This window comes from Arvicanthis niloticus, chromosome 6 (assembly GCF_011762505.2).
Source record: "Arvicanthis niloticus isolate mArvNil1 chromosome 6, mArvNil1.pat.X, whole genome shotgun sequence".
NCBI lineage: Eukaryota > Metazoa > Chordata > Mammalia > Rodentia > Muridae > Arvicanthis > Arvicanthis niloticus.
In genome coordinates, this window is record NC_047663.1 from 3,116,627 (window position 1) to 3,144,347 (window position 27,721).

Genomic DNA, 27,721 nt, shown 5'->3' on the forward strand with positions numbered 1-27,721 from the left:
TGGAGGAGGAGGCTCTGACCATCTGACTGAGCCTTCTCAAGGCCAAGAGTATCCATAGGCGGGGGCAGGAGTGCTCCCACCCTGGGGTGCATAGACTCAGGCCTTGAAAATATCTCCCAGGCCTCAGGCCAGGCGGGGACATGCTAACTTAATTGTCCTACACTGGTCCTAGTGGGGGCTAATGGGCAGCCAGGGCATATAACAGAGAGGCTCCTACCACCAGCAGACCCCATGCATCCAAGTGAACCTTTTCTCCACGATTTATTATTGGGAGGTGCTCTGCTACAGGGCAGGGGAGGAAGGTGGAGGGACCTGAACATGGAGCCGAGACAGGCAGACATTATCCTTGGGACATCTGTGGGGTCGTACAGAGGCAGCAGCAGCTACTCACTGTGAATAGTTAGGGATGGTGCCGGGCTCCATGTCTTTCATGGTGTATGGGTTCACATGGTGGGCGTGCCAGCAGCTGCGGCCTTGGAACATGGTGTCGGTGACATGCAGGATATCATTGCAGTGAGTATGCAGCTCTCCTTCCCCCCTCCTCTGCATGGCCAGGTTGACACGGATGTAGAATGAATCCCCAGACGTTACCACTTTGGCATCTAGGTCCTGGATGAGGTTCTTATAACCTGATAGAAGAGGATGTCAGTGACTGATGACCCCAGACCTCTGAACCTACACAAGGAAGGTTCTAGAATGTGGAAATGGGAGGGAAAAGTCATGGAAGCCACCCAGTGGGATAAAGGGAAGTTTCCAGTTCTTTGGAGTCTGGGGAATTCAGGAAGAACCTGGCTGAGCTACCTTGGCTCTTTGTAGGCCTGGTTTCTGGGGTGCAGCAGGGTCACAGGAGGGGGGCGAGTGCTGAGCAGGTGTGTGTGGGGGTGTCTGTACCTTCAGTGTTGATCTTCACAGACAGGTAGCAGGAACCATTCACCCTCCTGAGAAGGCCCACAGCCTGCTCCAGTGTTGTGTTCTCCAGAGTGGCCCTTAATGATGGCTTGGTAGGCTTATAGTCCACCTGAGGGCAAAGTATGAAGGTGGGCTTCTCACCAAGACAATATGGTGTTGAGATGGGCTGGGGGTGGGGACCCCTTGGCCTTCCCCAGCCACCCACATATCTTCTCCTCTCATGGCCTATCAGAGCCTATCAGTCACAAGCTGTGTGTAGTGGAGTGAGAATTCTGGAATCCTGGTTTCTTTAAAAACACAGAAATATTATAAGAACGTGTTTTCGTTTTCATCCCAGGTATTGGGGTGTGGGGCTGCTTCAGACTGTCCACAGCAGCTGACTGGGGTTTCTAGGAGAAGCATGGTTTTGCAGATAGTTTCTGCAGCTGTGTGATGGAATTCTGGAAACTTTTCAGAGCATATATAAAGGCTAGAGCCCCGCTCTCAGGAGGGTTGGCTGCAGTTTGTTAGTGGTCATGCTCAAAGAAGAAACAAAAGGAAAGAAATTAAATTCAGGGTTCTCTCTCCCTCTCTCCCTCTCTCCCTCTCTCCCTCTCTCTTTGTTTCTCTCCAATCTACTGTTATAGTGTGAAATCTGGGGGATAAAGGGTGGGGAAAAAGAAGAACCCACAAAGTAGCAAAGACAGCTACAATGTAGGGACAGTGTTGTTACAGTATCAAGATGCAAACGTGTACACTGTACACATTCCTGGCCTGAAGGTCGCCCAGCAACCCACCCTTGGACTTTGACTGCCGAGGATAGCCTCCTTGTCATAATCAAGTTCTTCTGTTGAAAATGGTCCTCAGGAGGTTCAGATCATTCTAAATCAGGGTTCTGTATGTTCGGGGGCCCGACTGCTCTGTCTCAAGGTTGTTGAGTGGTCCTCCCTTCCCTCCAGAGCTGTGAAACTCGACCAGGTGCAGGTTCTCCACTGTATCCCTCATCACATGGTTAAGTTTAAGGAGACATGTTTTTCTGTGTTAGTATATGTGTATTATGATCCATGTTAGACTGTCAATTCAGAATTGCCCCAGGATGATATGACTGCCTCTCAAATACCTTAGAGGGAGCTGTATCATGAATGGTTCCTTGGCTGACCAGCCAGTCTTAGGACTGGAATATCACAGAGCTCTCTATGTCTGTATGTAGGGGCACAGGGATGTCCTTGTAGGAGAAGTGTATGGGGTCTTGCTTCACTGTGGACACCCTGTTCTGAAGGGCATGCCCCTGCCCAGGTATTCTGCCCTGCTCCTTTCTCTCATTAGGGCCAACAGGTGAGCTTCAGGGATGAGGTGAAACTTGTCTGTCATGGTTTCTTGATATTTTTTTAAAGGCTTAAATCACTTGTTGCTCTTACAGAGGACCCAGGTTCTGTTCCCAGTGCTTACAGGCAGCTTACAGCTGTCTATGACTCCAGCTCCAGGGGTTCTGTTGTCTGAGTCTGGCCTCTGCAGGCATCTTGCACACACGCCTCTCACACACATACACATAATTAAAAATAAAAGTAGGGACTTGAGAGATGACTCAGGGCTGGAGAGATGGCTCAGCCGTTAAAGGCTAGGCTCATAACCAAAAATATGAGAGATGACTCGGTGTTTAACAGCACTGGCCACTCTTCCAAAGGACAAGGGTTCAGTTCCCAGCGCCCACATGGTAGCTCATAACTGTAACTCCAGTCCCAGGACATCCAATGACCTCTTCTGACCTCCATGGGTATCAGGCACACACATGATACATAGGCATTCGAGGAAAACACCCATACACATAATAAAAAATTCAAATTAAAATCATTTAAAAGGTTTGAAGTTGAACAACTCTGCCTCTGCGGCTGGGGAGACACTCGGTGGATGAAGACATTTTCTGCATAAGCAACCCTCAGAACCCAAGGGAGACACTGGACGCTGCCCGCCCTGTGCATCTGTAATCTCCTTTCACATGGAGGTGTGAGGTGGGAAAGGGGAGTGACCCAGAGCTCAGAGACTCACTCACCAGACAGTGGGCGTGCAAGAGGCAGAAATCAGATGGAAGAGCCAGGAGTGGTGGCACACTTTAATTCCACCACTTGGAGGCAGAGGCAGGTGGATCTCTTTAATTTCAAGGCTAGCCTGGTCTATAGAGTGAGTTCCTGGACAGCCAGGAATATGCAGAGAAACCTTATCTCAAACAAAATAAAACAAACAAAAAGAACAAAGAACAAAACTAATTGAAATATCAAACGTGCAAAACCCTAAGAAGGCAAAGGAGGAGGGAGAGGAGGAGGGAGAAGAGGAGGAGGGAAAGAGGAAGGAGAGGAGGAGGGGAGAGAGGAGGGAGAAGAGGAGGAGGGAGAAGAGGAGGAGAAACCCCCAGGTTCAGCCCCACAGCTCAGTGGGTGAAGGTGCTCACCCCCAAAGGCCGCCAACCTCAATTCAATCCCTGGGTCCCACATGGAAGGAGGCTAGAAGCAATTCCAACAAGCTGTGCTTTAACCTCCACACGTGTTCAATGACTCGCAGACAAGTAAGTAAGTAAATAAATGTGTTTGTTTGAGACAGAGCCTCCGTTTGCAGAACTGACTGTCCTGCAGTTCACAGAGACCCACGCCTGCCTTTACCTTTTAAGTGCTGTGATTAAAGGTGTGCACCACCACACCAAGCTAAATAAATGTCTTTCTGAAGAGAGAGCCGGCCTTAAGGCAAGGTGGGAGGAGAGAACACAGAACCAAAGTTGCCTTTGACATCCACGTGTGTGCAGCCTCACTCACACATGCATACTTTACAAGCATACATGCATGTGCGCACGCGCGCGCACACACACAATTGAAGAAAATTAGGCTGTTAGGGCACACACATGCATTCGCTTAATATGAATAATTTGTTTCACATTTATATGTATATTTCTGTGCTATCGAGATTTGAGCATATTCCAATAAAAAGTTAAAATAATGAATTTTATGTCATGTATATGTTTTTTCCCTGCGCATATACAAAATGACAATAAGATCATCACAGTAAACAAACAATACACTCAAAGCTGTCAGGACGGCTTACGAAGCCTGGTCAGGGCTGGAGTGCGGCTCAGTGCTAGGTCACTTGTCTGACAGATACGAGCCCCATCCCCTGGCAAGTTAACCCCCAGAACAGCACCAAGGTCAGAACTGCTGTAGCCCAGTAGCATTTTCTGAGTCTCCAGGCTCTGAAGGATCTGGACTGTCGGCTTGAGAAAAGGGCTTGGTTTCCATCCCATGACCCTCTTCTAAAGACGCGTGTGGCACTTTCCATTAACCCAGAACAGACCTGAGACCATGCCCGAGCTAGACCACTGTCCCCGGCCAAACACCTGAACCCTGGCGGGGAAGCCTGGCTCACCGTCATGATCTGGGTACCAGGACGTAGGGCCATCTCATCTGCTGCAGAGCCGGGGGTGACACGGTGAATGAAGATCCCAGTGAGGTTCCCACCGATGACACTGATCTGCTCCAGCAACGCGTCCCCTTGGAACGCCAGCACTGTGACCTGGCTTAGGATCTTGCGGGCTGGCCTCCGCCTCACTGGGACACTGCTGTAGGCAGACAGACACAACTTGAACACAGAGGTCAGAGAAGCCCCAGATTCAGGAATCCTCTGCTCTGCCCCATCCTCTTGGGAATGCTGTGTCTCCCCATGGTTAGAGGCTACTGTCACACTCCGCTTTGTCCCTTCCAGGCTCCCATTCTCCAGCCAGTGGGTGTCCCCAACATGCTGCTCACCTTTCTGAAACATTCAGGCTCCGGGAAGACCCCTGCAGGCTGTCCTCTGTCTGAGAGAGGTCTGGAGGGAAATGAGATTCGTTGCAGGCCTGTCCTGAGCCCATGTCTCCTTGTCCTTCTTCCCCTTCTGTGGCCTCAGCCCACCTCCTTTGGCCTCAGGTATCCCAGGCCTGGCTCAGTCCCTTCTCGAGGGCCCTCCTTTGTGCTCAGTTATCTGGTTTTATCTTTCCATGGTGGGAGTTGCCTGCATCATTCTGCATCACCTGAACTAGATCCAACATAGATTTCTAACTTCAATTAAGGGTCAAATCTAAGGGTTGGAGAGGTGGCTTAGTAGTTATGATCACTTGTTCTTGTAGAGGACCAGAATTCAATTGTCAGCACCCACACAGTGGCTCACAACTGTCTGTAACTGCCACTCCAGGGGGTTGACACCCTTTTCTCACCTCTGTAAGCACCAGGCATGCACGTGGTACACAGACACACATGCAGACCCGTACACATAGAATAAATCTAAAAACAGGGAGTCTGAAATCTGCCACAGCCCTGGCTTGCTCCTTGGCACTGACCAGCACCCCACCGGCTATGCTGGACCTGTGAATCCTCATGTTAGATGCACCCAGCCCTAACGCAAGGGGTCTCCAAGCCCTAGAATGTTAAAAATTAATTAATTTGAAGTGGTTTCACTATGTAGCCCTTGAATTCTCCATCCTTCCAAGGTCTGGGATTACATGTGTGTATATCTCCACATCCAGAGCTGTCTGCCTGTCACTGTCACTGTCTCTGTGTCTGTCTGTCTGTCTGTCTGTCTCTTTCTCTCTCTCTCTCTCTCTCTCTCTCTCTCTCTCTCTCTCTCTCTCTCTCTCTCTGTGTGTGTGTGTGTAAAAGCCATATCCACTGTTTACTCTATCATTTTCTGTGAGGCAGCCTCTCTCACTGAAGCCAGAGCTCTTCATTTTAGCTAACCTAGCTGGTCAGAGAATCCCAGAAGATAACTGCCTAGCTCAATTCCCAGTGCTGGGCTTGTAGACGCTTGCTGGCTTTTATGTGGATTCTGGTGATTAGACCTTCGTTTGCACACAGCAAGTTCTTTTCCCACTGAGCCATTTCCCGCAAGTTCTTTACCCACTGAGCCATTTCCCAACCCCGGAGATAGCATTTAAATTTGTATTCTGTGACCTAGGGCCTAGGGCATCCTATTCCTATCTCAAGATCCGATGGAAATCTAACAGGTGTCACCTACAGATGGTCTTAGCCCCGGCACCGGAAAAAAAAAACCCATTTGATTATCTTAAAAGAAAAATTAAATTAAGGAAACACTCCAGATGTGTGTGAGTGTGATTCAGTAACAGTGTGTGAACCTGAGATGGAAGTTGGCAAGGATTTGGATTTCTGGTCCTTTGGGCCACTGTGCTGAACAATACAGGGTACTCTCGACCCCTGGTGGTTGTGGGGTGAATTCTGGATAGGAGCCGAGCACCTTTGTGAGAGCCAGGTGTGCCCCCAGGTGTGTCCCCAGGCATGCCCCAACTTGTGAGGTGGAAATGTGCCAATGCCAATCACAAGGGGCCAGTTCAGTCACAGGTGTAAGGAAATGAGCAGCCAGCACCCAAGAGAAGGGATGCCCCTGTCAGATGCAGCTGGTGTCAGATGTCTCTGCTGGCCACTGAGCACCCATGCCTGCTGCCTCCTTAGTGTTTGTTCACAGGGCAAGCGATGGGGAAGAGAACTGTCTGTGAACACACATGCGAGCCCTGTGTGGCTATGAGACAACCCTCTCTGCCTGTGTGAGAGAATTAAAAAGACAACAGCAAACAGCCCAGCTGGACTGTGGTAGCCTTGACTAGAGGCCAAGGTCAGAGGTCAAGTTCACATCTTTGTATGGTCCCTCAAGAGAGGCTCAGGCTGTCTCATTTGCTTCCCTACAGCCCAGGAAGAGAACACACTGTGGAGGTTCTTGTGTAACACTCACCTGCTCCATCTAACATCTCAAACTCCAGGTCTGTGTCTGTGTCGTCTACCACAGCCCCTTGGAGGCGCACCTCGAGGACTTCTGGGAAGCTGTCACAGAGCACAAGAAGCTAGCTCTCATACACAGGTGGCATGTCCCACTCCAGCCGAGGCCCCAAGCTTCAGCACCTTCCCAAGCTGCAGTGCCCAAAGTCTAGATTGTCCCTGGTCTAGCTGGCATTCCATGCAAGCTGGACCCCAAGCCTGGACCATGTTCTACCTTAGAGACTCGGGGTCTTCCAGGAAGTCCTCTGCCACCCGCTTGTACAGGGACTGCTGGCTGGGAGGGATGGGGCTGCTGGAGCGGAAGCTGTCCATCTGCTCCCGGCAGGATGTGGAATTCAGGTCCCACCACAGCCGGGACTGGCAGAGGGTGGGCAGAGTGTGATGGCACAGAAAAGAAAAGCAGAGGAGGAGGGCATTAAGTCACACTTGTTGAGTGCCTACTGGATACTCCCTGGGTTGTGTGTTTGGTACAACATTTTGCATATAAAGCAAGGAGATCCTGGGAAAGGGTGTTACTGACTGGTGAGTGGGGCGGGCTCAGGATGGAGCCAGTTCTGGGCAGGCGCTGAGCCCGCCCAGGTCCACTCACTGGGAATCCCTACAGCGGCTCTCTGGATCCTGATCTTTGTTGGCACCCTGAGGACAGGCACCATTGGGGTGAGGGTGGGGGTGGGTGGGGGTGGGGCTGATCACAGGGGAAAAGCACAGATCGGTGAGTAAGTACTCAGGGATGGCAGACTTCCTGGAGGGAGTGACAGAGGAGCCCAGTGGACGAGGGTGTGGCAGAGTGAGCAACAGATCTGGCACTGTGGGAGGGAGCCAGAGCCAAAATGACCACATCCTAGAGTGTGGGGGAGGGCTACTCAGGGGAGGTAACCCCACTCAGGTATTTGAGAGGGAGGCAAATCGGGGTCAGTGCTGAGTCCCTAGGGTTCCTTCCCATCCTGGCCAAAACCCCAAAGGAAAGAAACACTGAAATCCAGGACCCCTGACAACTTCTGAATGTGACCTTGTTTGAAAGTAGGAGCTTCATAGGTGAAATCAAGCTAAGATGTCACACTTTGTCAGAGTGGGCTGCAAATCCGTTGCTGTCTCCCCGTTGTAGTTTAGATTTTTGAATGTCCCTAAGATTGTGTGTTGAAGGCTTGTCTGTGGGTGTGGTGCTGTTGGGTAATTGAAACTTTAGGAGGAGGCCTCTGGAAGGAAGTTAGGTCATTGGGGTGTCCCTGCAGGAAATATTAAGTCGGGTTCTGTTTGTCTGTCTGTCTGTCTGTGTTTCCCTGTCTGTTTCTGTTGGCTTACAGTCCCCTAGGCTCCTCCCAGGGACTTAGCTACTACTAAGTTAGCAAGTCATTACCTGCCGCCATTACCTGCAGCCAGCAGGACAGCTCTAGTTGATCTCTCTCTCCCTCCCTCTCTCCTTCCCTCTCACTCATTCTCTTTCTCTCCCTTCCTTCCCCCTCTCTCTCCCTGTGTTTCTATTTCCCTCTCCCTCCCTCTCCCTCCTTCTCTCTCTCTTTCCCTCTCCCTCTCTTTCCCTCTCCATCTTCCTCTCTCTCTCCCTCTCCTTCTTTCTCTCTCTGTCTCTCTCACCCCCCCCATCTCTGCTTCTCTGCCCTGTGGCTCTGCCCCCCCAGCCCCTGTCAGTCTGCCGCTGCCCCCTCCTTTACATCCTTACTCTCTTCCCTTCCCCATATACCTCCCCTTATGCCAGATCTGCTGCATGGCGTGATTTCTCAGGGGTCATCTTGGCATGGGCCTGTCAGGTGACCATCCCCTGCATTATATTCAGTTTCTCTCTCTTTCTGTGTCTCTCTGTCTGTCTGTGTCTCTGTCTCTGCCCCTCCCCTCTCTGTATCTCTGTCTGTCTGTCTATTTGTCTCTGTCTGTCTCTCTACCTTTCTCTCTGCTTTCCCAGCTGCTGTGCTGGGAGGTTCTGCCTCACTCACCACAGGCCTGAAGTGATGGGTCTGAGCATCACTTCATGTGGGGGAAACCTCTGAACTGTGAACCCCAGCAACCTTTCTCCATTTAAGTTGCTAATCTCAGGGAAACTGCCTGATACGCCCTCTAAGCCAGTGGTTTTCAACCTGTGGCTTTTGGCAAACCTCTGTCTACAAACTTACATTACAATTCACAACAGTAGCAAAATTATAGTTATAAAGTCGCAATGAAAATATAACTGTCTTAAAGGTCCCAGTGTTAGAACAGTTAAGAACCAACACAAGGAGATCCAGAGAACTCTACACGATGACGGAGGTGGAGATCAGAGAGATGTGACTGCAGGACAAGGGCTGTTGGGAAAACAAAGCTGGAGAGATAGAAAAGGCCCCCCTCCAAGGTCACGGGGAGTGTGGCCCCTTTGGCACCTTGATTTTGGGTTTCCAGCTCCCAGAAGCACTAGGGAGTAGATTTCCAGTTAGAAACACTCAGTGGTATCATTCTTCTCTATGGGAATAAGGTTCCTGGAGACATTTTAGCCCCGATGATGTGTTGGCCTGAATGCAGCAGAGAGCAGGGGCCTAGGTCAGGGGTCAGGGGTCAGGGGTCAGGGGTCAGGGGTCAGGAGCTCATACCTCGGTAGAGCTGAGGAAGCTGCAGTCACTGTCATCTGGTGGGCACACAGCATGCATCCGCACAAGCCGCTGCTTCCCCCGGAGGCAGAGTTCCCTGGCTCCGGCTTCCTGCTTGGGCTTCCAAAGAGGCCAGATGTCTCCTTAGCTCAAGGAAGTTCCCCCTAAATACCCCCACTCTGCTTGGACGGGCTCCCATCTTAACTTCTGGGTGAAATGCTGGTGTCTCCTGTGCTCTCAGTAGCTACCCACCAAGGAGAAGAGATCCAGCTGGCTTGAGAATAGTGCACTTCAGTCTTTCCAGAGAATCTAGAGAATCTATGTTGTATGCTAGGTTTAAAGATAACAAACTGTGTAATGTATGCATATATACATATATGTGTATGTATTTACATGCTACGAAGAAAATGAGGGTGAGTAAAGAAGCAATTAGAGATGGGAAGAAGATGACATCAGACACACCCCAAACCCCAAATGAGCAGTTGGAGAGACGGCTCAGTGGTCAGGAACAGGTCTGCACTTGCAGAGGACCAGGTTCTCTTCCCAGCACCCACATAGCAGCTCACAACCATCTGTAACTCCGGGTCCCGGGGCTTTGATGCCCTCTTCTGGTCTCCATGCATGCTCACACACATACCCATAAAAGTAAATTTATATATATATGTGTGTGTGTCTAGAGTTTTGGTGTCTGCCCTTCCAGTTTTTTTTTCTGTGTATGAAAACATATACACATGTGCATAAAATAGGTATATGTTCACACATATATGCATATATAGACACACATATTACCATATATCACGTGTAGATTACATTTACTTTATATGTGTGCATGTGTGCACATATGTACATGTCATGGTGTGCCTCTGGAAGTCAGAGGACAACTTGCAGGAGTTGGTTCTCTTCCTGTACCCTGTGGATCATGGAATTGAGCTAAGACTGTCAGGCTTGGTGCTATTACTTAAGCCATTTTGCTGGTATATGCATGTATATGTGTATTATGCATGCATTTGTGTTTGTGCATATGTATACATCATAAGCTGGGCCTGGTAGCCCAGGCTTGTACATTCAGCCATTGAAGAGACTGAGGAGGCAGGGTTACAAGTTCAAGGCTAGGGACTGGAGAGATGGCTCAGCGGTTAAGAGCACTGACTGCTCTTCCAGAGGTCCTGAGTTCAATTCCCAGCAACCACATGGTGGCTCACAACCATCTGTAATGGGATCTGCTGCCCTCTTCTGATGTGTCAGAAGACAGCTACAGTGTGCTCATATATATATATATATATATATATATATATATATATATATATATATATATAATAAATCAAAAATATTTTTAAAAAAGAGTTCAAGGCTAGACTGGGCAACTTAATGAGTCCATTCCAAAAATAAAAAGTTTTTTAAAAGGTTGGAGGAGGCCTGGGGATGTATATGGTTTAGTAGCACATTACTTGTTTAACATGGCTGCGGCATGAGACCACACACACATATGCACACACACTTGTACATGTGCTCACATACACACATGAGCACACAGGAAGGGGTGTGACAAGGAAGAGACTCTGACTGTGCCTCTTCCTGGACCATGGATACTTAAGCAGTATTGTCTGCCCAGGGAACCTGACCCATGCTGCCCGAGGGACCAAGCAGGCTTTGTGACACAACTCTCAAGCACAAAGGTCCCTCACCACAACGTCTGTGTCACTTACCTCCTGAATTTCTGACTTTGGGAAAATCATCTCTCCAAAGTAGACATATTGATGCCTCTTCTGTCACAACACACCCAGATTTCCTGGTTCCAGAACCTCCCCCCTAAGCTTCCCTTTCTATAACACAGTCATATCAACATGAACGGAAGCAGAAGCAAGCTGGCCCTGCCCTGTGCGCTCAGAACTTCACAGCTCCACACTTGACAAGAGGCAGACAGCTCTGTGGAGGACCGTGTGGGCTCTGTCCTCGTCTCTCTGGCTCAGTCACCATTGCCTGTGCATCCCCGTCACCCATGCTGCACACTATCCAGCCTCCCACTCTTGGGGTGGGGCACTCACTCCTCCTGGGGCCTCGGCCTGCAGCCTGCGCAGCTGAGTGCGCAGCTCGCAGGCCTGCTCCGTCAGCTCAAACACTCTCCTGCGAAGGGCGTCCTTCTCCACCAGGCGCTGAGAAATCTCCATCTGGGCCCTGTCCCTTGCTGTGTATGCCTGTAGCCAAGACAGGAGAGACAGGCAGGAGCAGTTAGGGGTGGTTAGGGGTGGAACAACAAGCCAGGCGTCTGAGCTGCAAAAGGCACCCCCATGCTGTGGGTGCTTTGCCGTGAACTCACCCAGTGTGGACAACCAGGACTCATACTGAATATGCAAACCTACTATGCTTTAATAAAATCCATATCTAGGATGGATAGCCTATGGCTTGTGTCAGGAACAAGGGCAGGAGCCTGACAGAGAGCCTGTGTCAGTGAGTTGCAGGGGAGTGGGAAACCTCCCATGGATCAAGGAAAGAAACCCTGAAGTTTGAATCCTATCCCCTGAGCCAGCAGCTCGGAGCCTCATCCACACACCAGCAGGGGGCAGTGTAGAGGGTAGAATCATCCTGCCCTGTGCCAGCAAGGGCAGACACCCGAATCCTCCCCTACAGGTCTGTCCCCCAACACTTAGGATACCTGGTCACGTTCCTTCTGCAGCTCGGCCACCTGGCCCTGAAGCATGGTCATCTTTTCCCTGTATAGTTCACAGTCCACCTGGGTCTTCCGGAACTGGAGTAGGGTCTGTTCCTTCTCCTCCCAGTACTGTAGAACAGGACAATACCCACAATGCTCACTGGCTCTGACAGCTTAGGTGGGAAGGGGTGAATGGAGATGGGGGAAGGGAGGAGGGGGCTTGGAGGGCAAGTTGAAGAACAGGTTTAGATAGAGTCTACAGAGCCGCAGAGTTAATACTCCCGGATGCAGTCAGCAATTGTACCTGCATGTGTGCAGAATTAGATGCTGTTTAGTGGCTCAAAATACACAAGCAATTTCCCCCTGGTTTATTCTCTCATACTTTTCCCTTCTTTTCCCTCCATCTTCCCTTGTCTAAATCCTAGGCTCTGGTGGTCCCTAAGCCTTTGACATACTTCAGGGGTTTCTCCATTGCTTGCCCGACTATGAGCTCTGAGCTATGGGTTAACGTAGAGAAGTTAGACTGTATTGATGATTGAGTGAATCTGTCTGTCTCTCTGTCTGTCCCGCAAATGAGCCCGCCCAAGAAGGACGGTCCTGACTCCAAGGAAAGGCACCATGGCTTCACCTGCTTCTGCTGCCTCTCCGCGGCCACTGCTCTCTCCCGCAGTGAGTGGATGCGGTCCACCAGTTCCTGCTTGCTCTCCCGGGCTTCATCCAGGCTCTGTTCCAGAATGTCCTTCTCCACCTGGGGAAGAACAAAGAGGAATGACACACAGTTCAGTCCAAGCCACAGTGAGCCACACCCCATCCCCAAGGAAGATATACTGAAGGAATTTCTTATCAAAGAGATTATGTGTATGTTTGTCTACATGTGTGTATGTGTACCATGTGGGTGCAATGCCTGTAGAGGCCACAAGGGGGCACCAGAACATCTGGAACTGGAGTCACTCATGGCTATAAACTGCCATGTGAGTCCAGGGAAGTAAACCTTGGTCAACTGCAAAAGCAACAAGTGCTCTTAATCGCTGAGCCACTTCTCCAGTAACCCCACCCCATTATTTTTTCTTAATTAAAAGGAATCAAGGGGAGCTGGGTGGTGGTGGCAGAGGCAAATAGATCTCTGAGTTCAAGGCCAGCCTGCTCTACAGAGCTAGTTCCAGGACAGCCAGAGCTACACAAAGAAACCCTATCTTTTTTTTTTTTAAGATTTATTTATTTTTTATTTATATGAGTACATTACAGCTGTCTTCAGACACACCAGAAGACAGCATTGGATCCCATTACAGACGGTTGTGAGCCACCATGTGGTTGCTGGGAAATGAACTCAGGACCTCTGGCACAGCAGTAAGTGCTCTTAACCGCTAAGCCATCTTTCCAGCCCAAAACCCTGTCTTGATCCATCACCCCAACCCCACCACCTCAAAAAAAAAAAAAAAAAAAAAGAAAGAAAGAAAGAAAGAAAGAAAGAAAGAAAGAAAAGAAAGGAAAAGGAATCAGAGGGAGTAAGGAGGTAAAGTGCTGTCAGAATTCCAGGGCTTCAGTGTCCCCAGCTCCTGGGCTCCAGGAAGCCCACTTTCCCAGAGTCGTGGTGAACAGGATGCACAAAGTCTTAAGGGCAGAACAGATTCATGTCTCCATATCTCTATAGTTTCTTCAGCCTTTTATTTTATCTTAGCTAAGATATCACCTGCCTCTGGCTTCCATGCTGGCATTGCAGACACGTACCACCCCACCCAGCAGAACCCGCTGTTACAGGGGCCTTTCTATTGCAGCTCCATGTGGTCTCAGTAAATTAGCCATGGAGCAAGCTAATATAGGGACAAGGTTTTTAATGCTATCACCATTTGGGTGGGTGGCGAGAGGGAAGCAAGAAGGAATGAGGGGATTGTATAACCTGAGCCGGTGGGGCAGGTCTATCATGCCAGGATACTGAGGTCGGAGGATTATAGGTTCAAGACCTGCTTAAGATAAGACAAAACTTTTCCAGATCAGCAGGAGAGTCTGCCGCCCCCTGCAACCCCTCCCCCCTCTTCCAGGGACCAAGACCTACCAGGCTGAAGGTCATTGAGCGGAGTTTCTCATTCTCCTCCTTAAGCTGATGTAGTTCCTCTCCCTCGGGCTCCAGGTTGCTGGCCATCTTCAGGGACCTCTCTCGAGATTCTCTTTCACATGAAGATACAAGGCTTGCCCGCTGGAGCTGCTGCTTCACCAAGTAGAGCTGTGTAGGAGGAAGCGGGAGGAGGATCATGGGAAAGGCCATTAAGCATTGGCCATGGCTGGATGCAGCTTGCCCATCCTTGCTGCTGCTGCTGGCATGTGGAAGGCCTCAGCCTTAAGCTTCAAAGGCACCATACTTGGGTTCACCTCCTGAGCAATCCCAAACCCTCATGAGAAGAAGGAGCATTTAATAGTATTTTTTTTTTAAATTTAAAGTGCATATATGAGTGTGTATCTATCTGTGTGGACATGTCCATGGAACTGCGGTTGCCTGCAGAGGCTGGAGGCATTAGATTCCCCCTGGAGCTGGAGTTATAAGTTGCCCAATATGGGTTTGAGGACCTGAACTTGGGTCTTCTGGAAAAACAGTGTATACTCTTAGTCACTATGACAGTTTGAATGGTAAGTTTCGCCTTTGGCTTGGGTGTTTGAACACTCAGTTCCAGTTGGTTTGGGGAGGTCAGGAGGTGCAGGGCTTCCTGGTGGAGGTGTCAGTAGGGGCAGACTTTGGGTTTGCAGAGCGCTGCTCCACGCTCGGTCTCTCTTTGCTTTGTGTTTGTAGTCAAGGCTATAATCTGTCAGCCTCCGGCCCTGGCCACCGGGCCTGTCTGCCTCCCTCACTCCCTGCTGTGATACACTGTTACCCTTCTGGAGCCACAGCCCAGGCAGACCCTTCCTTCTATGTCTCTCTTGGCCATGATGTTTCATCACTGCAACAGAAAAGTAACTGTTGCAGCCACTGAGCGTCTCTTCAGAGAAGGCACCTTAGCTTTACTTTGCTAAGGATGAAGCTCGGGGCTTAGTGTCTTGGGTCCCTGGGAGCAGGGGTACAGTACCAGCTCCTATATCTACTGTCAGACTGATGGCCACGAGGGCTCCGGTTTTATTGCCCTCATCCCTCTGATGGAGAGAATGTGAACTCATAAAGATAAATAGCACCACCACCAAACCAGCCAAGTCAAGCCAGCGAGGGTGAGGGATGGTGAGAGCTACAGGAAGTGGATCCTTCAGCCAAGCCGAGTTTCCTGTGGCAGCCTTCTGAGTCCAGGAGTCTGAGTCTATCCAAGGTCCTGAACCCCCAACTACCCAGCCAGATCAAACTGGCCTCTTTTCTTCTTTTGGTCAGAGGCCCAAGAGAGACCTGGATCTGCCCCTATGTTGATCTAGCATTCCTGGAAGGAAGGACTTATAAGGCAAACCCAGGAGGTCTGCAGGTTGTGGTAGAGGCTGGCTGCCCAGCTGGGGTCATGCGAAAGAGGCATCCTGCTTGGACTCCCCCTCAGGGAAGGTACCTCCTCCTGCAGGCTGTGGCAGCGTGAGGCGGCCAGCTCCTTTTCTCGGAGAGCGTTGCTGTAATGCAGTGACAGGTTCAGCATCTCGTCCTTCATCTTCAGGACCTCGTGGAAATGCGTGCTGACCTCACGTTTCATGCGGCTGTGGTCGGCCTCCAGCTGGCGCAGACCCTCTGCGTAGGCCTCAGCCAAGCCCAGGCGCTCCTTCAGTTGCTGGCATCTCCGGAGCAGAACCTCCTTCTGTGCCTTCTCCTGGGCCAGCTCCTCCTGCAGGCTGCTGATGGCTCCAGCCAGACACTCGGTCAGCTTGGATGTCTCCATGAGACCTGCAGATGGGTGATCGTTCTCTCTGTCACCTTGCGAGACCCTGCCACTCTCCTCCAGCCCCACCCCCTTATGAACTAGCTGACTGTATTCAAGGTTAGCAATTTCTGTAGAACTCCAAGGAAAGCACAGCAGAGACATAAGTCTCCGGACGGAACTCACATGAATGCGCCTTTCGCACCGACCCAGAACAGATGGCTTATTAGCTGCTGCTTTGAGTTCTGCTCTTTTAACACCCAAATCTTTCAACAGCTCCCTGGGAAAGGCCAGAGTCTGTCAGCTCCTGAACACGACTGTACACCCACCATACAGGCTAAGCCTTTACTGCATGACTGTGCTTTCCTGCAGAAGTCTTAGCTTCTCTGCTCCCGACCCTGGGAAGAGAGACACTAGACTTCCCCTTAAGCAGCCCTTCACTTCTAGAGTGCATGCAGCGCCCCCCCCCCCCAGTCTCCTTATTGTACAGGCTCTTGAAGATAGGCCTTGAAGCACCCAAGTTCAGGGGCTTCTTCCCTCCCCTCTTCTAGTGCAGTGAATTGGGATGGTGCCAGGCCCAGGGCCAGAGCCCGTAGCTGGGAGGGAGATGCTGCATTAGTGGGCTCTGATCTGGCTCTCACCGCTGAAGGTGCTGAAGTCAATGTCAGACTGCAGCCCAGTGACCAGGGTGTAGACATCAGGGTTGTGGAACTTCAGGCTTTCCAAGAAGGCGATGGCTCCATTCTTCCCTCGGGTCTTCAGCAGATCCAGCAAGTGCCCTTGAGAGAGAGAGAGAGAGCCTAAGCCACCAAAGTGTGTGGACAGGTGGGGACTGGAGTTCTCTGAGATCCCTGGCAGGACACACAGGCTCTGCACCCAACCTTCATTCATACAGCACCAACTTGAGGCAAGATCCATATTGGTTGTATTTCTACTAGGGCCAAAAAAATATTCCTCTATGGGCTGGGTATAAAGGGACATGTGCAGATGTATAATTTTACAAGCCTGAGTGCCCTGTCTTCTCTCTGTGTCTCTATTCTGTCTCCCCCTCTCTGTTTCTCCCTCTTTCCTTCTTTCTCTCTCTCTTTTTGTCTCCCTCTCTGTTTCTTTCTCTGTCTCTCTCTGTCTCTGTCTCTCTCATGTGTGAGTGTATGTTTGTGTGTGTGTATATATAAATGTGTGTGCATGTGTGTGTCTTTGTATGTGTGTCTGTGTGTGTGCATGTGTATGTGTGTTGTATATGTGTTCTTGTGCACATGTGTGTATGTGTGCTGCATGTGTATATGTGTGTACATGTATGCGTACAAGTGTGTGTGCTGAGAATGCCAACTTTTTCTAGATCAATCTCTTTAATACCCTAGATCAGTGCACATGCACTGTGACATCAATACTTGCCACCTGTCATCTGGCCTCTATGGCCTGCATTTGCAGTGAGCATTTTGTTAACACCATTTCACCCACTAACCTTCTGTGGCACAGTCACTTCCGAGTGAGAAGATACTGCCTGCCAGACCAGAAGAACAAACTGCAAAGACATCCCCAAGATATGTTGCCCCCACCCCAAACCTACCAGTACTGGTTAGTTTTTCTTAACCCGATACACTAGAGTCATTGGGGAAGAGGGAATGTCACCTGAGGAACTAGCCTGTGTGCCAGCCTGCGGGGCATTGCCTTGATTAATGATGGATGTCGAAGGCCCAGAGCACTGGGGATGAAGCCACCTCTGGCAGGTGGTCCTGGGGTGTATAAGAAAGAAGACGGAGGAAACCATGGGGAGCAAGCCACCGAGTAGCATGACCCATGGCCTCTGCTTCTGTTCCGCCTTGGCCTCCCTTAGTGATCGGCTGGCGGTTCCGATGTGTAAGCCAAATAAACCCTTTCCTCCCCGAGATGCTCTTGGTCATGTTTATCACGGCAACAGACATCAAACTAAGACAGTGTCTGTGTGAGTTCTTTCCCTTTTGGACAAATGATCTTTGTAGAAGTAATTAGGTGAAAGATCTCAAGGTCAGACTGTCCTGGGGCTGGGGTGTGCAGCTCAGTTGACTGTGCAGCATGCACAGAGCCCTGGATTCAGTCCCCAGGACTACATAGACAAAGAGGACCGGGTCACATCTGTCATGCTGGCACCTGGGAAGCAGAGATAGGCGAATTGAAACTCACATTCATCCTAAGCCACATAGCAAGTGTACATGAGACAACATCTCAATCAAAAAATCAAATTTAAAAATTAAAAGAAAAAGAAGGTAAAGGGGCCAAATTGCAACTCTGAGTGTGCTTACAAGAAGAGGAAAACACAGGAAGTGAGTGTGAGCATGGAGGCAGAGTTGGAGTGACAGGGAGCCACCTAGAGCTGAAAGGCAAGAAATGTCTGCGTAGAGCCTGCAGTGGGACCACAGCCCTGTTCATACCACACTCAAGACTTCTAGGCTGCAGAACTGAGCGCACAAATCCCTGAGGGGGCTTCTTTCTTTCCCTTGGAGCTTGGATGGAAGTCAGGGCCTCATGCCTGCTGAGAGTGTGCTCTACCACTGAGCTACACCACGGTCCCTACCACGCTTGTTTTGAACAGCATTGTTATGGGCATTTGCTGGGACTTTGTTAGGGGACGAACTCAGTATCCTGGACATGGGAAACTTTGATTCCCTTGATGCTTTTGTTACAGAGGTTGTTTTGAGATAGTGTTTTAAACGCCCCAGCTTGCCTAGAACTTCTTGATACAGAGCTGAAGATATCCTTAAACTTCTGATCGTCCTATGTCTACTTCCCAAGTTCTAGGTTACAGGTGCACCCCACAAATGCCTGGGTTACAGGTGTACCCTACAATGCCTGGGTTACAGGTGCACCCCACAATGCCTGGGTTACAGGTGCACCCCACAATGTCTGTGTTATGGGTGCACCCCACAATGCCTGGGTTACAGGTGCACCCCACAATGCCTGGGTTACGGGTGCACCCCACAATGTCTGTGTTATGGGTGCACCCCACAATGCCTGTGTCATGGGTGCACACCTGCTGGTTTGTGTGGCACTGGGGACCTGGCTCACTCTGCTTTGTGTATGCTGGCAAGGTCTCTACTAATAGAGCTACATTCTCCCCCACGTTTTATAGGATCTCACACTGCAGTCTAGACTGGCCTTGAACTTGTAGCCATCCTCCTGTCTCAGTCACTTGGAATGTTGGGATAACAGGTATGAAGCTTTCTCCCACCCCCAATGCTGTAACACAAGCCTCGTTGAGCTGCTGGGCAGGAAGAGCCCAGCTGTAACCCCAGTGACTCAAGGAGGGGCTGACGGCTATGGACTCACCAACTCTCATGGCGCTGTTGGTGAACCGGGAGCTATGGAGGATCTCCTCCTCGTCCAGCTGGCCCAGCACCTTGGCCTGGCGCAGATAGGGGGTGAGCCGGCTGGGGCAGATGCTCTGCACGATCTTACATCTGTGACTCTCCAGCATGTCCCACAGCATCTCCTCGTCCAGAGCAGTCAGTGTGGAATCCATGCGGCACAGTTCCGCCATCCCTGGACGCTGAGAACGGGACGGGAATGCAATCAAAGACGGGGTTTCCGAGGCCAGGGAGTTTTCTGCTCAGGCCTTCTTGGCTCCACACTGCCAGTAGAGAAACAACATCCAACCCAGAGAGTCAGAGGAACACCGTGTAACAACACTAGGGTCTCTTCCCACCGCCTGCCCCCACCCCACCCCTCACCTCTGGCAGGCAGGCAGCGTCACCTGGTGTCAGTAAGCCACACTAGTCATTTGCTGCTCATGGCCGGGGGACTTCTTCACTAACCCAAGATGACAATGAAAACTGGTCGGGATCTGGAAGCACGAGCTCAGTGTTACTGTATTTACCTAGCCCTGCTGAGGTGCCGGGTGTAGGTTCCATCCTCAGCAACACACACACACACACACACACACACACACACACACACAATGTTTTTTTAAGAGGAAAAAATGTTTTAAAACAATAATAAAACTACCTGTCCCCCCCCAAAAACCCAATAAAAACCAATCAATTTCCCCAAAGATCTAGAACCTCCCCTATACTCCTGTTTTTATTTTACTTTATTATTATTTTGTGTGTTTTTATTTAACTTTATTATTATTATTTTGTGTGTAAATTTGGGCACACACACTGCAGCGCACATGCAGGGGTCAGAACTTTAGGGAATGATGGAAATGAGGTGAGGGGGTTGGGAGTGTGTACCTGTGATACAGTGTCTCATAAAGCACACACACACACACACACACACACACACACACACACGAGTGGGGAGAAAAGAAAGTAAGGTTAAGAAATTGTCCTGGGGCTGGAGAGATGGTTCAGTGGTTAAGAGCACTGACTGCCCTTCCAGAGGTCCTGAGTTCAATTCCCAGCAACCACATGGTGGCTCACAACCCTCTGTAATGGGATCTGGCGCCCTCTTCTGGTGTGTCTGAAGACAGAGACATTGTACTGATCATATATACAAAGTAAATAAATAAAATCTTTTAAAAAAGAAAGAAAAAAGGAAGGAAGGAAGGAAGGAAGGAAGGAATTGTCCTGGAGTTGGCTGTGTCTGGCAGCTGGTGGGGCTGCTGCTGTTCTAAAGGCAGAAAAGACCACATGGGGACAGGGCTGGCCAGAGCACCTACTTAGGACTGATCTTGCCAGTCTAGAGTCAGAGGAAGGCTCAAGATGGCTGCATAAAAGGCATGCGCAGCCTGGACCTTGTTAAACAATCAAACCCCACCAGCTTTCAGACCAACGAGGGGGCTGGGAAGGGTTCCCCGCCACAGAGCTCCCCGGTCTTTAGTCATTTCATAATGGCTGCTACAGTGTCTGTGGTAGCTGGCTTCTACCTCTGTGGAAGACCAGGTCACAAGCACCATCCACTTAGAGCCGCTGCTCCAGCAATGCTCTGTGGATGAACACTGGCCACAGTTTCTGCATCACACACACAGCCCTGCTGACACCCTGTGTCATCATCTATGCATGTCTGTGGGCTGCCATGCCAGACTGAGTGAGGAGGGGGAAGCCAGCGGGAAGCAGCCTGCATCTCTCTGCTTCCTGTCTGTGGATGCAGTGTGAACAGATCCTGTTCCCGATGGCACACACTCCACAAGTAAGACTGATCTCCAAACCATGAGCTCAGGTGACCTGTTTCCTCACAGTAACAGCTAATGAGCCATGCAGGGACAATGGCTCCAGCAAGTTACTCACCAGAGGGGCCCACAGTGCTTCTTTGGAGCCTCCTTGTAGCTGGCTGGAGTCTGGTGTCTCCCAATCTGGCTGGTGTTCTGCCAGTGGCTCTTTCTCCCTAGGCTGTGGTGGGCAGGGCCAGGCAGGAAAGGCTATGAAGTTACTTCAAATCATGTGACCTGTTGCAAAACTCAAAGTCCAGCGCCAAAGACTATAGTGAGCGGGAAGAGAGACAATAAAAGATCGAGTTCAGAAATTGATGCCGACACCTCTGATTCATGCCTTCCTCAGTTTCTTAGAGGAAGCAGATTCTGGATGGAGCCTAAGGACCCCACCATACTAGAGAGTGTGAACGGTTGCCAGCGCCACGGCCGGCCGCAGGCTGGTCAGCAACCAGGCTCCATGAACACTCTTCCCCTGAACTTCCTCAAGCTGAGAGAACTCTGGAGAGCAGGTGGGCAGTCCAGAACTGTCACAAGGAAGAGGGTCATGTGGGAATGAGCAGAGAGCTGTCACAAGCTCTACCAGATCACTCCTGGTTTCCTGTTAACAGCTGAGCCGAGCTTGGGAAGTAAGGTGTCCCAGGTCGCAACCCCAAAGGACCTGTTAACGTGGGCTGGTCGGAAGTAAGTTTTCACAGGCGGAGTTGGTGAGCTCTCTAGAGTGACTTATGTCCTTTCAAGAAGGAGAGGATAGGTACTGACCAGGGGAGGATTGAAGTGAGATTTGGGGTGTCAGGTCAAAGTGCCAGGGAGATTGCTAGCAACACAGAGACTTGGAAAAGCATGGGGCAGTCATCTCCAGAGTGGCCTCAGACACATCTGGAGCTTGAAGGCCAGAAACACCTATAGTTTGGAGCTACAGTGTTGTGGATAGCCCTAGTCTTGTATTCTGATACTAATTCCCCTTTACTGGGAGGAGCTGCAGACAAGGATCACATCAGTACACAGGTAACTTCTTGGGAACCTTCTGCCCACCTTCATTTGTAAAATAAAGGCCAGAGCCTGTGATTGGGCAGTAGAAGGAAGGAGAGGTGGCAGGAAAGGATTTGGGAAAGAGAGGAAACGTGGGAGGATGACTGGAGGAGCGAGGTGGTGTGAGACGACCGGAGGAGAGAGAGGTGGAAGGACGATGGAGGAGAAGCACGTGGCTGGCCTGGAGAAGCCGCAAGTTATGAGGGATCTCATAGAGTAATGTACTGGTGAATCTGCCCAATCTAGGCGTGCAGCTTGTATTCATAATTATTGAGTTGCGTTTTCTTTGACCAGTCCTATTTGGGTTGGAGATTTGCCACAAAGCTACAGCCTGGGCCATGCATATGTGTATCCAACGTTTGCTGGTGTTTATCTCCACATCTGAACAGGGTCAGAAGTAGCCTGAAGAGCTGGGTGAAGAGAGAAAATAAAGCCAGCAGTGGTGGCATCTTTAGTCCCAACATTTAGGGGGTAGAAACAAGTAGATCTCTGTGAGTTCAAGGTCAGCCTGGTCTACATAGCAAGTTCCAGGCCAGCCACAGTTGAGATAGTGAGACCTTGTCTCAAACAAAGAAACAAACAAAGAACAACAACAAAACAGTTCAATTATATTACATCATAAAGGAAGAAAGAAACCGAGATGCTATTTCAGATGCCAGGAAATGCTTGCTGACAGGAGCCTGATATGGTTCCATGCCCCATTGTAGAAGAATGAGAGGGTGGGAAGGCAGGAGTGGGTGGTGGAGAGGCAGGGGGAGGGGGGATAGGATAGGGTGTTCCAGAGGGGTGACCTGGAAAGGGGATAACATTTGAAATGAAAATTTAAAAAAAAAAATCAATAAAAGAAAAAAAGTTAAAGAGAAAGAAAGAAAGAGCGAGCCAGGTGGGTATGGTGGCACACGCCTTCGATCCCAGCACTGGGGAGGCAGGAGAAGGCAGATCTCTGTGAATTTGAGGCTGGCCTGGTCTACAGAGTGAGTTTCAAAATGGCTGGATCTACACAGTAAAACTCTGTCTTGAAACCCTGCCCAAAAAGGAGAAATGAATACATGTTCAAAGTCAGCCTCAGCTACACAGCAAGTTCAAACCAGCTTGGGCTACATGAGCCCTTGTCTCAAAATTTAGTTAAAATTTGAATATAAAAAGTTTTGTAGGAGCTGGAGAGGTGGCTCGGTGGTTAAGAAGCACTGTCTACTCTTCCAGAGGACCTGGGTTCAATTCCCAGCACCCACAGAGCAGCTCACAACTCTCTATAATTCCAGTTTCAAGGGATCTGACCCCTCGCACCAATGCACAGAAAATAAAATAAAAATTATTTTTAAAAATTGTAGACAATGATAGCCTAGCAACCAGACTGGCATAGGTCTGCGAACCCTATGCACCTGAAGCTAGCTCTGATATGATTGGCTGGGGAATCTCCAGTACCCCCATATTCCATCTGATGTGCGTTGGGTGTGGAAATGTCTATGGGGTGCTTGCATGTGTTTGTAAAGGCACCAAAGCCACTAAACTGCACACCAGAATGGGCGAACGATGGGGCTTGTGAAATAGGGTCAGGAAAGCTGGTGATTAGAAAGAGAGAAAGAAAGAAAGAAAGAAAGAAAGAAAGAAAGAAAGAAAGAAAGAAAGAAAGCAAGCTAGCTGGGTGGTGGTTCACATCTTTAATCCCAACAGGACAGAGGTAGGCAGGTCTCTGAGTCTTAGGCCAGCCTGGTCTACAGAGTGAGTTCCAGAACACCCAGGACTAGACAGAGAAACTGTTGTCTTGAAAATCTAGAGAGAGGGGGCTGGACAAATGGCTTAGTGATTAATTGCACTGACTGCTCTTCTTGAGGTCCCGAGTTCAATTCCCAGCAACCACACGGTGGCTCACAACCATCTGTAGTGGGATCTGATGCCCTCCCCTGGTGTGTCTGAAGACAGCTACAGACTACTGTAATAAGACAAGTAAATCTTAAGGAAAAAAGAAAAAAGAAAGGAAGAGAGAGAGAGAGAGAGAGAGAGAGAGAGAGAGAGAGAGAAATAGAGAGAGACCTGAGAGCTATACTGGTGACCCTATGCTCATCCCAAATCCCAATCTAGTCTCTGGTCCCTGACAGGGTCCAGGAAGAGGTTGGGGCTTGAGAAGCCCCCTCCTGGGATCTAGCCAGTCCTCCAATCTGAGGGAATACTGTCTTCAGTGTGTGGGACACCGGCAGCCTCCCCCAACTTCTCCCCACTTCTGTTCTTCCCCCCTCCTGATCTCCCCTCCTGTTCTCCGTCTCTCCCCATTACCTCCCCTTCCTCTCTCTTTCTCCACCCCCTCTCCCCTCTTTTCCTGGGCAGGGTCTTCATCAGCCTGGCCTCTTCCCACCCATGCCTGGTCCCTCTTGTGCCAGACCCTGACCTCTGCCCTAGTAGGGACTATGTGTGTCTGTCCTCAGGACCCTGGGTCCCAGCCTCTTCTTTCTTATTCCCCTGCTTCCTTGTAGCAGAATCTCAGATCCCTTCACCTGACCACAGGACCCCGAGGACCACCTGCACTGCATCTGGGTGGGGGGGTTCTTTACTTGTTCTTACATGTTAGGAGCATAAGTGAACACAGCTACCTCATATCAGTGTCAAATACATGTGAAGCCAGGACAAATGCTGACAGCACACAGTAGGTCAAATGCTGACAGCACACAGTGGGACAAATGCTGACAGCACACAGTGGGACCAAAGATGACAACACACAGTGGGACCAATGATGACAGCACACAGTAGGATCAATGATGACAGCACACAGTGGGACAGATTTCGGAAGCCGCCTACTGGGACCCTTCCAAATTGAAGCCCAGATAGCTTTTCAATCATTTGAAGGGGTAAATTACTTTAAATCATTTAAAGCTGGCAAAGGCAGAACTGGCTTTGGGTTGTCTTCTGACCTCCACATTAGTGTCTGTCCCTCTCCCCTAGTAAGCAGGTAACTAGATAAAAGATGGGGGAAAATTAAGTTTAAAAGGGGCAGGGGAAGCAGCTGTAAAGTCAGAAAAAGGGAAACAACCAGGGAGATAGTTTGGGGAGTGGCCAGTGGCCCTGAAACCAGCCCAGAGCGCCCCAGTGCCAGGACGGGAGGGTACCAGGGCAGAGAGGATTGGGCTGCCATCCTCGTGCTCCCTGCCCACCTGAAGAGGAGTGCAGTGGGTGGAGTCTACCTCCCTGCCCCTTCTGCAGTGTCTCCTTTTTAGATGTTTGTCTCAACTCCAAGAGAAGGCGTTCTCGCTAACATGTGCTGGTGTCTCGGAGGGTGGAAGAGTACCAGAGGATGGCTACAGTGGGCAAAGTCACAAGAGAGGAGATGGTTGCCTAGAACTGCCCTAGTCGGGAAAACATCACTGTCGGGACAGGATTCCTTCCCTTCCCACACAGTATAGAGCTGCAGAGTGTGTTCCCCAGGTCCCTCCAGAGATATCCACTTAAACTCAGAGCTGGATCCGACCTCAACTGCAGAGACAGACATTAGAGGCATCCCTGAATTGTGACCTTACCCTGGGAGGATCTACAGCTCTGTGATTGGATTGGCTCAAAGAAGGGCTCATTGGATACTTATCTGTAGCAAATCACTCTTGTTATTCACCCATAAATACTACATCCAGACTTTGGATGCCAGCAGGACACTCTAGCCTACAGCCGAAACTCATGTGCTCCAGACATCTGGGCCTCCGGGAGGTCCTGAGGTCCATGGCTGGAGGAAAAGGGCACTGAGGTATCTGAGGGCTTTTGGACCCGTCCAAGACTTGGTCTCAGTGGCCACAGTGGCTCTGGGAGCATCAGCTAACGTGACTGTCCCCACGGCCTCTTCCGTGGTAGGCACAACCTTTGAGCTGACCCGGCCACTGTTGAGGTGAACTGGAGAGTCAGGGATTTCCAAACCCCAGACCTCTGGAGCCCCAAACCCAGTCGAGGATGAGGGTGTAAGTGGATTCAGTCAGGCAGTCCCTCAAGGCCACTCTGAGTGGCCCGCTATCGATCAGCACATGGCAGTTCATACATAGAGAGCTAGGTAGAGTCTGCCAGGTAGGGGCACCTGGCTGCAACCCAGCTCTTAGGAAGAAGCTGGAAGAGTGAGAGCCAGCCTGGGCTACATATCAAGTCTGAGACTAATCTGGGTTACAGGAGACTCTGTCACAAAATTGAAAACAAAATACAACAAAAAACCAAATCAGGAGAACATTGCTTGGGACTGGGGTGCAGCTCAGTAGGAGAGCACTTACTGAGTGTAAGTGTGACACACGCACACACACACACACATTCTCTCCCTCTCTTATACACATATACTCCCATGTACACATATACACACTCTCTTACACAAAGCACTCTTTTATATACACACATACTTCCTCTCTCATGCACACATATACACACTCTCACATGTGAGCACACACATATATACACTCTCTTACACATGAGCATACACACACTATACACACACACTCTCCATCATGCACACATATACACACACATGAGCACACACACTCTCTCTCTTATACACACACTCTCTCACGCACACACATATACACACATGAGCACATGAGCACACACACTCTCTCTCTTATACACACACTCTCTCACGCACACACATATACACACTCTTACACATGAGCACACACACACTCTTTCTAATACACTCTTTTTTTTTTCAAAAAAAAAAAAGATTTACTTTTTTATGTATATGAGTATACTGTTGCTATCTTCAGACACACCAGAACAGGGCAGCAGATCCCATTACAGATGGTTGTGAGCCACCATGTGGTTGCTGGGAATTGAACTCAGGACCTCTGGCAGAGCAGTCAGTGCTCTTAATCACTGAGCCATCTCTCCGGCCCTCTAATATACTCTTATACACACACATATATACACTCTCTTACACATGAACATGCACACACACACACACACACACACACACACACACACACACAAAGTCTGGATGGAAGGTTAGAGTTCGTGGCTAACAAATGTAGCAGCCAAGCAGAGGGTCACCGAGCAGAGGGTCACCAAGCTGAGAGGGGAGGATGGTCCCCTTTGTATTCTGGTTAAATTCAATCCCTCAGTCCCAGAAATATCCATGAGACTCCCTCTCACTGACAACAGGCACTGTAATCCCACCTCTGGACGCCTGCTTGCCCCTCTATTCCACCTCGGTAACCTGATGGTGTGACTATATATCCCAGCATTCCTTCCACACGTCCAGTCCCTCTGGTTTTATGAAGGGAGGCAGCAGCTGGAGAATGTTCCGGCACCTTAACCAAGCGCAATGAGAGGAACTTTCCCCTTCATTTCCCTCCAAACCAGGGAGGCACCGCCTCCACTCTTATTGAGGGAGATGACCACCCCTCTTTGCCTCAGAACAGCTGGGGCCCTGTCCTGACCTGTGCACTGTCCCTCTGGCGTGCTGACTGCTTCTGGTGGGACAGACTCTGCATTTGCCTTCCTGTCCTGTAGCAGTGACGGACGGATGGTTGGTCGGTCGGAAGCTCAATCTTAGGCTGTGCTGGGCTGAACAGCAACTGAGGAGCAGGTTTGACGGGCACAGTCACCTGGGATCTTCCCACAGAAGCAGAGCCTTATATAGAGCTTAGGTACAGAGGTGAAGGGCCAGCACATTCCCTCCTCCCGTGTCTGATTGGCTGATGGGAGAGTTGCCATCACCTGTTGAGAGATGCCAGGTATCTGGTCTCTCCTCGGAGGGCCAGTGATAGAGGGTGTGGTGGCAGCCGGGAGAATCCTCCCTCTCCTGAGCGGTCAGCCCGGTTCATCAGCCTCTACTCTTGGAAAGAACCTAGGAGGGTTAAGATGACTTAGGGACCTTCCTCGTT

General features: G+C 50.1%; 1 protein-coding gene across 3 annotated transcripts in view; it reads right to left on the bottom strand.

Annotated features, from left to right (window-relative positions):
- Positions 1–27,428, bottom strand: part of Card14 (caspase recruitment domain family member 14) — a 33,666-nt gene extending 6,238 nt beyond the window's left edge. For 2 of the 3 annotated variants that reach the window (XM_034504643.2, XM_076935359.1), the window contains exons 1-17: positions 27,275–27,428; positions 20,932–21,121; positions 19,435–19,547; positions 19,034–19,334; positions 16,369–16,506; positions 15,428–15,753; positions 13,969–14,136; positions 12,544–12,663; positions 11,919–12,044; positions 11,311–11,460; positions 9,269–9,385; positions 6,907–7,049; positions 6,649–6,737; positions 4,677–4,737; positions 4,297–4,489; positions 892–1,018; positions 392–629 (exon numbers count right to left, since the gene is read on the bottom strand). In XM_034504643.2, coding sequence (XP_034360534.1) covers positions 392–629; positions 892–1,018; positions 4,297–4,489; positions 4,677–4,737; positions 6,649–6,737; positions 6,907–7,049; positions 9,269–9,385; positions 11,311–11,460; positions 11,919–12,044; positions 12,544–12,663; positions 13,969–14,136; positions 15,428–15,753; positions 16,369–16,506; positions 19,034–19,244 — 2,207 coding nt within the window. In that variant the 5' untranslated portion in view covers positions 19,245–19,334; positions 19,435–19,547; positions 20,932–21,121; positions 27,275–27,428. The remainder of the gene's footprint in view (positions 1–391; positions 630–891; positions 1,019–4,296; positions 4,490–4,676; positions 4,738–6,648; positions 6,738–6,906; positions 7,050–9,268; positions 9,386–11,310; positions 11,461–11,918; positions 12,045–12,543; positions 12,664–13,968; positions 14,137–15,427; positions 15,754–16,368; positions 16,507–19,033; positions 19,335–19,434; positions 19,548–20,931; positions 21,122–27,274) is intronic. The other variant, XM_076935360.1, reaches the window with a different exon arrangement.
- Between the last annotated feature and the right edge of the window lie 293 nt (positions 27,429–27,721).